Source organism: Rhododendron vialii, chromosome 3a (assembly GCF_030253575.1).
Source record: "Rhododendron vialii isolate Sample 1 chromosome 3a, ASM3025357v1".
In the NCBI taxonomy this organism is placed as follows: domain Eukaryota; kingdom Viridiplantae; phylum Streptophyta; class Magnoliopsida; order Ericales; family Ericaceae; genus Rhododendron; species Rhododendron vialii.
In genome coordinates, this window is record NC_080559.1 from 32,064,889 (window position 1) to 32,074,862 (window position 9,974).

Sequence of the window (9,974 nt, forward strand, 5' to 3'; positions counted from 1 at the left end):
AGATACTGAGTTTTTTTTTTTTTTTTTTATAAAGTTAAAAAACTAGGCCCATACAATTGTCGATGAGAGAGAGATCGAGATCGATCTGGGGCCATATAAATAAATAAAAACTCTCATGCTGTACAAATTAATTGCGCGCGCGTGAATGAAACATCGTTTTTGAAGCGCATTAAGCAACCAAGTGATATTGGGACGACGTAGATGACGAGTACTCAAAACCCAAGTGATCGATATGATATGAATTATTATTGGTGTTTTGTGAGTGCAGCACTAGTATTTCTTTTGCTTTCTACAGTATTTTGGGAGCCTTGTGAGCTTTCTTTGTCCAATCATTAGAGGAGTAATTGTTTTCTTTTGTCCACTCATTACCCTATATGCAAGTACGCGTAACGCTGTTAGAGATAGAGGATAACAGTACTAATTATGGGTTTTAATTAGCATATGCACTTATATAATTACTAGCAGATATATGGGGTCGGATTCAATTAATATATACATATACAGTCATTTTCAAAGAGGATGTCTTTATTTTAGTTAAAATAAGGACCTTTCCATTTATCCCATTTCTCGGTCGAATTTCGATGATCCGAGCCGCTCAATGTGTTTAGAAAGTGATTTTAAGAGTACACGCGTGGAATCAGCAAAAAAAAAGATTGGGAAGGACTTCATCCGAGCAGTTTTTATTTGAACCGTTCGATAAAAAAACAAACAAAAACTGCTCGGATGAAGCCTTTCCGGTCTTTTTTTTTTGCTGATTTCTTATGGATACCCTTAAAATCACGTTTTGAACACATTGAGCTGCTTGGATCATCGAAACTCTATCGGGAAAGGAAGGTCTTTATTTTATTAAGTTAAGGTGGTTCTTAAGAGAAAGAGACTATATATATATATATACACTCCGTATTCCTTAAGGCTAAACCCATGCATCTTCTCAAAATTGTTCGACGGAGTCGACTGGGAGCGGTTTTTGACAAAGTTTTTTGCACACCTTTAGCACGGCAATATGAAACAGTAGGATATCAGTAAATGATATGTGTGTATATATATGGTTGAATATTAGAATTTGGCATCCTCCATGTGATTGTGGCAAATCAAAAAAAAAAAAACTACTGCAACATATGCACAAAATGAGGATCGATCATTCTTTGTCTTTCGCTCTCACTTAATTAACAAAAGTGTGTCGTCGTGTCTTTCCTGCTAAATGTGTCGCTCCGTGATTTGTCAGGAGCACTGCGTATGTGGAGAAGAGAGAACTATAGTATATAGTAAAAAACATGGGATTTTGAGTGATCAGTTCCAACTCCAAAAAGTCAATGAACTCGTGTTCAATTTTCTTAATTTGGAAAAACACAGCTACGAATCTCGACCAAATCTGCACCGTGATTATAGGAAATAATTAAATAAATAAATAAATAAGTAGATTAATATATATATGTATCAGTGAGTAAGATGATGGATACGCATTCAGATATAAACAAAATGCATGCAGTAATGAGGGGTTAGCTAAATATGTAGTCCAAGAAACAGTCACAATAATCCAAGGAAATGCTTAATTGGATGATTTGTACTCTATGATTTTCAACCCCTTCTTCTTCTTCTTCTTCTTCTTCTTCTTCTTGTCTTATTTAGTACTATGTGATGTGAGACAACGGGTGGTGTTATGACATCCAATGCTACTCCATTTTTCCTTAGCAAGAGGTAACATCAGACAAATCACTTCGATGTGACAAATTAATAAGCCCCATACTACTAAACAAGATAGAGGAGCTAGATCCAGTTCAAAAAGAATTAGCTAGGGCTAGATGATAGTGTGAAGATAACCCTACATTAAGAATCTGTCTACAAATTTTGAGAACAATTTTACTTTGATATTGGAGAGCTGCTATTCCCCCCTGACACACCCCCCGGCCCCACCTCCCCTTTTCCGGAATTACCCCCGCCTCTCTCTCTCTCTTCCTTTTCTTTCTTTCTTTCTTTACGGTTTCCTTCTTTCTTTCTTTTTTTTCCTTTTTTTTCCAGTTTGATTTTTTTTTTTCATTTTATTTCTTTTTCTTTCTTTCTAGTTTGAATTTTTTTTTCTCTTTAATAATAGGTTCAAGTCTAATTCTATGCTTTGTAAAGTAATTGAGAGAACAAAAAGTGTTTCAATTGATCATGTTTATACGACTGTTTCATTTTTCTTTTTTTGTCCTTTATAGATTAAAAAATATAGTTACGAAAATAAGTGTTTCAATTTTCAATCCGTTTGAACCAGTGCAAAGATATTATTTTTCTGATCATTTCATCCTAAATGGTAGTAATAAATTTTTTGCTCAAAGGCCTTTCAATGAACATCCTAACCTTAAGAGAAAAGGGAAAGAAAGAGGGAAACTGTAAGGAAAGAAAAAAAGAAAAAGGAGAGAGAGAGAGAGAGAGAGAATGAGTGAGAGAGGGGAGGGGGGGACCCCCCCGGTGTCAGGCCCCCCCCACTGACACGGCCCTCCTTCCCCCTTTTACCCTCTCTCTCTCCCTCCCTCCCTCCCTCCGTCCCAGCACTCTCTTATATTTGATTTTTTTGTTATAAAATTTTAAATACTAATAATTTGTTTTTCACGTATTTTTTTAATAAATTTATATTTTTGAAATCTACTCAACGAAATCTATCAAACAAGCCTAATATTGATGGTAAAATAATATAAAACGGAAAAGTTATATTTTTTACGTAGTCTAAACTATCTAAAGATGTTGAAAAATATGTTCCAAATTTCAATCCGTTTTTACGTAGTTTAATTATGACCATTTAGGATAAAATGAGCAGAAAATTGAAATCTTTCCACCGGTTTAAACAGATTGAAATTTGGAACACTTAATTTTTTTAACATTTTTAGACAGTTTATATATTAAAAAATATAGTTAAAAAATTAAGTGTTCCAAATTTAAATCCGCTTGAACCCGTGGAAAGATTTTAGTTTCCTGATCATTTTATCCTAAATGGCCATAATTAAATTTTGACTCTAGGACTCTCGTTGATAAGCCCTAAGAGATATTTGATTTTAAAAGGCCAAAAATTCATTATGACCATTTAAGATAAAATGAAAAAAAAAACAAGATCTTTCCACCGATTGAATCGGATTGAAAATCGAAACACTAAAATAATTTTAAATAAATAAAAAAAAAAAGATACAGAGTATAAATATTATTAATTAAATAAAAAAATAACAAAAAATAGGTTCTCGGTATTTTTGGAATGGAAAGGTTACAAAATTAAGGTTGAAAGTTGGAAGTTGCAACAGTTGAAAGTTAATTGCACCATTGGTTGAAAGTTGCAATAGTTGGCCAGTTTGAAGTTGGAAAAAAATTAATTGCACCATTGGTTGAAAAGTCCTTCTGAACTCATATCATCTTTTTCAGATCAACAGGATCCTACATTGATAGCGTTGGTTGAAAGTTGGACCTGCAACATTTTTCAATGTTACCCGTTGCAAATTCGACAGTAGCGCATATATATTCAGTTGTCTGTATATTTACTTGTGTATATCTTGACCTATATATTCACACTTACTCTCATTCACTACATCCTTAAAATTTTCTCAACTTTCATTTCATTTTCATAATTCATAGAAGAACATTATGGATCAGTGCAATTTTTCATTTTCGGATAGTTGGTCAGTTGGAAACAATGTTATGAATGATGTTTCCTCAATAGTATCAGCGTTATATTTCCCACTGTGTTGACGTTCGAGCCGATGGTCATTATGGCTTTAGGGCGATAGCCTCGCAACTTTATGATTCTGAAGATGAATGGGCTCAAGTACGATAGGATCTTATCCAAGAGATTGAACAAAATAGGGTCCTATACGATCAGGTTTATCCAGAACGTAATTATGTATCCCAGGTGCTACAAAGACTTTGTTGCTTCCAGCCATCGGCACCAGAGGATCATTGGATATCATTGGGACTTGTCATCGCATCAACGTACAACGTTGTACTACATACATTCGATATGATTGCTTCGAGTTATTTCACTCACTTGCCGTTGAGCTCCCATCCAGTTCCATTAGAAGCGCGCACACATATAGCTATTGGCCGTGTTAATGACAATCACTTCGTGTAAGTTTCCCTATACCGTCATTACCCGTACCACCCATCATCATATGGTGGAGGCCAAATGCATCAAATGAAGCACAAGGATGGGCTCATCCTTATGAAACACGCCTTCAGTTGTTGTACGAAGTGATGCAGATAGATCCGCCGGGATGACAACCACAATTTGGCGAAAATATTGACTAAATTTGTGTATTTATTTATGTTCATGTATTGGTTCTATATACTTAATTATAATTAAATGAATTTCGATTTCAGTTTGCATTATTGATTGTTCAGAGAAATATAAAGTAAATTTAAGTGAATTCAACATACATAATTTATTTGAAAACTCAAATCTAGAAGTTTCAAAAAATGAACGACAAAAAAAAAGAAAGATAATCTATTGGGCCCAAAAAAATTATTTAATATTTCATATTCAATATTAGACTTGTTTGATAGATTTCGTTAAGTAGATTTCAAATATATAAAATTTATTTAAAAAAATAAGTGATTTCAACATTTTCAGACAGTTTATATATTAAAAAATATGATTAAAAAATTAAGTGTTCCAAATTTCAATCCGTTTGAATAGGTGAAAATATTTTATTATTCTGATCATTTTATTCTAAATGGTCATAATTAAATTTTGACTCTATGGCTCTCATTTTTTAACCCTAAGAGATATTTGATTCTACGACTTTCTTAGGGTTAATCAACGTGAGCGCCATATTCAAAATTTAATTATGACAATTTAGGATAAAATAATCAGAAAACTAAAACTTTTCCACTGGTTCAAACAGATTGAAATTTGGAACACTTAATTTTTCAAACTCTATACATTTTAAACTACCATAAAAATATGTTTTTCTGTTTTACATAATTTCACCATCGATATTAGGCTCGTTTGATAGGTTTCGTTGAGTAGATTTTAAAAATATATAATTTATTTTAAAAAAACAGGTGAAAAAAAATTATTAGCATTTACAATTTTATAAAAAATTAAAATACTAAGAGTGAGAGAATGCGGGAAGAGAGAGAGAAAAAGCATGGGTAAAACGGGAAAATCGGCCCGGCCGGTGGTCAGACCCCCCTGACACAGAGGGGGCAATTAACAGCTCTCTTCGGGAAAGAGAGGTGGAGCCGGGGAAAGAGAGGTGGGGCCGGGGGTGTGTCGGGGGATTAGCAATTTACTTGATATTGCTAGAATTTGGTTGAAATTTCCACACAGAGTCAAATTGATACACGTCTTCTTCTCCTTTTCTTCATGTCTTTTTAAAAGTCAAATCGAGAGAAACAATACGTAACGATGCAAGAAAATGTGTCTTTGATATTGTTATAAATATTTTATAGCTATAATAATTGATAATCATTAGAAGCCCCACTAGCTATAGAATTTTTAATTTTGTTACGCAAGAAAATTATGGGGGGTGGAATTGACTCGTGCCCCACTAAAAAAACAACAAGAATTATTGAGTGAAGGCCTAAAGATGTGAGTTATATATAAGTTATGGGGGAGTGCTAATTGCTCATATATATCCAGTTGGAATCTTTTGTGAGGGTATATTCATTATTCATATGGGATATCTAACAATATTTGTTTTCCTCTTAAGTTCTCAGGTTTGAGACCTCTCACGTTCTATCAACTCCTGATTTTAACTGGGACTCTCGCAAGTGAGCGGTGAGATTAGTCTCTCATAATTCGTCGAGGTGCGCGTAAGCTAACCCGAACACCTGAGTAATAAAAAAAAAAGGATTATACAAAAACCAGATTATTTTGATTTGAGTCATAACCTTACTCAACCCAATTATTAGTGACAAGAAAACTGATAGCCTATAGTTAATGGGCATGAACTCCAAAATCCAAAAGTTAACAAAGGGTGGTTACAATGGACCTTGGCCCATTGATGAGGGCTCGTCCGCCCATTGACAATCTCATGAAAAAACAGGCTGTTGTGATTTCTATTCCCTTTTCATTTAACTTTCTTCCTCAACAGTTATATACTAGATATCAGTTATCACAATTGACTTTTTTCTTTTGTTTTTTCAGAATCTCGAAGGTAACCTGCATTTTTATAGTGCCGGCTCATAGCCAAGATTAGCTTCTTTTGTCAGTTTTCCAATTACAAATTGCAGACAGGTTTTTGTTGCTGATACACTACTGTTTAGGGATGAAGTAGCAGTAGATGCACACTGCACGTATAATTTTATCCTTAGGCTTTAGTTTGTTATCCTGTTTGTATTGTCTATGTAAACTGTTTTCACTACTATTATTTTTGAAGTTCTTTCTATCTTCTAAACATTTACTTATAAGATCAAAACATAGCCAATAAACTGCATATTGTAGTCCACAGAATCATCAACTAGCTTGATGTCATTGTCAATACAACCAAGCCTCCTTGACCCCATGTGGGTGGTGGTCTTTATGAACCCAAGTTCAAGGCTTGTCAAGAAGAAGAGTAAAGCTTGATGTAGTATATATTTAACACTAATTTATTTTTTTTGTACCAAAAAAAAATACAGTTAAAAAAAGAAAGAAATTGGTTCCAAGGTAATGGGCTTTCTGAAACGGTCCATTATGTGTAGTGTGGCCTCAAATTGAGAACTGCATCAATGGTCCATTATGGCTCTTATTATTTCTCAGATTTAAATCTTTTCAATTTCATGAATAATCTTTTTCTTTTTTTTGTTATCCAAAATTTCATGAATAATCTGAACAGGTAGTACTTGGTACCATCAATGATACAATATTATTGGTGTTTACTATTGTGTACTGTTGTAAGGAGTATAATTGGTGTTTACTGTTGGTGTAAAGTAGTAGTAGGAAAGTCTGCATAGCAGGAGTGATATAGTCCTTCCTTTATGGGTAGTAAATGTTGTGCATAGTAAAGTCTATGTGTAGTAAATGCTAGCAGAAGATAAATGTCGATAGTTACAATAAATGGTGTCTTGTATTATTGTTAGTAGGATTGCAGATGGATGTAGATTGGAAGACTAAGAACAGTGATGGGTACGATCTGTATTGTCTGGACTTCCCTCCTTATGTCTAGAAAAGGAGGGCTTCCCCGTTGTAAGAAACCAAGCTAATGAAAGTCAGTGTTTTCCTAATATATCTTGTGTCTTGTATTCTCTTTGATCCTAACCTACTTTGTGTTTGTACCCACTTCGTGTCTGCAAACTTGGTAATACAATTCGATGTTCTTTAGGCCTAAACTTGCACCACAAAAAAAAAATCAGTTTACGCATGAAGATTTATCCATTTGCAACGAAAACTAACTCATTCTCTTGCTCTCACATACACATCACCCTCAAATGGTTCTTGTCTCGGCATCCTTGTTCGACGCTTTGCAGTTCCAGTGGTCTCTTTTGTGATTTTTTGTGATCTCTGTTAATGTTCCCTACACATTCTTCTTGGGTTTGGAAGGTCAGGGTTTCTTCCTCACTTCCGGTTTTGGGGGCGATGGCGCATCACCCAGCAAAACAAACAACCAACAGCAATGACAAACAATGCAAAGCTACTCCTAGAACCAGGATCAATTGAATGAAACTAGAAACAACAGACACAGCTATAGCAGCAGCCATACCTAGACCCAAGAAACAAAGGTTTCCACAAATGTTTTACGGAAAATCCTCCATTGGCTACATAGTAATCTATACTCCTCAGTATTCATCTGCCAAGAGGAAATGCATGCTCTGAGTTGGAACTCAAAATTCTGTTACTGATTGTTCTAGCAGCATCAAGGCATAGGTTGTGTAGAGTAGCCATGGACAGCTTTGATCATTGCTGCTTCGGAGGGACAATGTGTTCTTGACTTTCGTGATCCCTACCTCCGTTGCTTCGATCTCGAAGAATGACTTGGGACTTGGGAAATGCTCAAATAAAAAAGAGCACAAAATCCATGGTCCTCTTAAAAGGAAGTGTGACAATATGAGAGCTCGGCAACTATTGTGCGAGTTCATCGGAGTAAGCCAGAAATCAGTCACCAATACAACTCAAACTAGTAAATCTTTCAAGAATCTCATCATGTGGAATTGCGTATTGCAAAAAAAACTTAGAAAAATCACCCCCAAAAAACCTGATTTTTCCTTCCCCTGCCTTCCCAGGTAGACACTAGGAAATCAAGTATATCATGCTTCAAGTAAACAGCATAGTCGATGTAAACACAAACAAAACGGCATAGTCGATAGTAAACACAAACAAAACAGCATAGTCGATAGTAAACACAAACAATAGTCGACTATGCTTTCTGTTTGTGTTTAAACACAAACACAAACAAGACAGTGCAGTCGATGTAAGTGCAATAGCAAGCTGAATTTAAGCATTCAAATACAACTCCATTACACAGCCACCCAACATTTTCTCAAAATTCAATCACTCAAACTAAGAATCACTACTAGACACTCAATCAAAGACTAGCACTCTGCTGCTGCGGAACCACATAATCCAGCACAATCACGCTCTCAATCAAATCCCTAACCTTATCCTTCTCCAAACCCGCCCGCTCCAAATCCGAATCCATCGCCTCCAGCTCACTCAACCCGGGCAAAATTGCAAGCGACCCGATCGAGAACCCCTTCGCCCGCCCCATCGAGAAATTCTCCCCGAAACTAATCTGCTCGATCGCCGGAAAAACCCCCTTGATCCCCCCGATCACGTCCAAGACCCTAGCTTTCTCGTTTTCCCCCACCCCTTCTTTCAACTTCAAAAACGTCACCCTCATGGCCGACCCGGGCGGCGGGGCCACCGGGCCTGGCAAATCACAGGTGGCCCAATCGACGGCCATGATGTCGTCGCAGATGGGCTTGACGTGTTCGGTCACGACGCGGACGTGGCTGGGGTGGGCGGAGTAGGCGTCGAGGTCGTGTTTGGATTTGTATCGGCTGTGGAGGAGGTGGGTGAAGGGGGGGAAGGGGGAGGATCGGGTGCGGAGGAGCGGGCCGGAGGAGAGGTGGGCGACCTGGTCGAGGGAGGAGAGGGCGGCGAGGTTGTCGATCATGGCGGTGATGTTGGATGGGTCGGTGTCGGGTTTGACTTTGAAGAGGACGAAGTGTTCGACGATTTGTGGGGTGGTGGTTGTTGTTGATGACATTTTGAAGGAGGAGCGGCGGAGGAGGGGGAGGTGAGAGAGGGAGGAGAGAGAGAGGTGGGGAGGAGGGGATAAGAAGTGGGTGAGACACAGCTTTGATACCATCATGGTGTGGTGTGATAGTGAAAGGTTTGAGTAAGATGAGAGAGAGAGAGAGAGAGAGAGAGAGAGAGAGTTAACTGTTAAGTGGTTGGGTGGGGAATGGGCTATGGGCCTGGTTGAGGTTCCAGGGTCAGCCCAAGCCTGGTTTAGACTTGTTTTTTAGATCCATACCTAGTTCTAGTATAACGTAATGGGAATAGAAAACAAATTTTGGAGTACATCTATAAAAAAAACGTGGAGTGCAAAAATCATTTTTCTAGTATAAATTCTTCCACACATTTTTCCCCCCGGTTTTCCTGGCGTCAATACTCAGACAAACTACATAGGAGACAAATTTTTATGTTTGCAAATTTCAATCGGGTAGTAATTCGACTCTTTGCAGAATAGTGCAATTACACACGTAATTAAAGGAATTTTTACAAAAGATAGCATCTCTTATTCGATCCCTCTACGAGTTGTCTAATTTTGCTCAACTGTAGACTGTAGACTCTTTGGCAGAATACTTTGATGATCAAAACAATTCATTTTACTAAATTCATATTGATGGGATATCGATCAGCACATGAGCAGTACCAATTTATCATGATAGAGATTAGAGAGTGAATTTGATCTAATGTGGCAAGAGAAATTAAAGTTAAATTCATTCCATACGTAAATCTGTCTATTAATAGTTTTACTTCTCTGATTTCATTTTTGCACGTCCTCTCCAAATCCGGATTTGAG

General features: G+C 36.8%; 1 protein-coding gene across 1 annotated transcript; it reads right to left on the reverse strand.

Moving 5' to 3' along the window:
* Window positions 1-8,355: 8,355 nt before the first annotated feature.
* On the reverse strand, window positions 8,356-9,324 carry LOC131320036 (stress-response A/B barrel domain-containing protein UP3). Its single transcript, XM_058350575.1, has one exon. It carries the CDS (start codon window positions 9,255-9,257, stop codon window positions 8,469-8,471), a length of 789 nt encoding a protein of 262 aa, XP_058206558.1. The 5' UTR covers window positions 9,258-9,324; the 3' UTR covers window positions 8,356-8,468.
* Window positions 9,325-9,974: the final 650 nt, after the last annotated feature.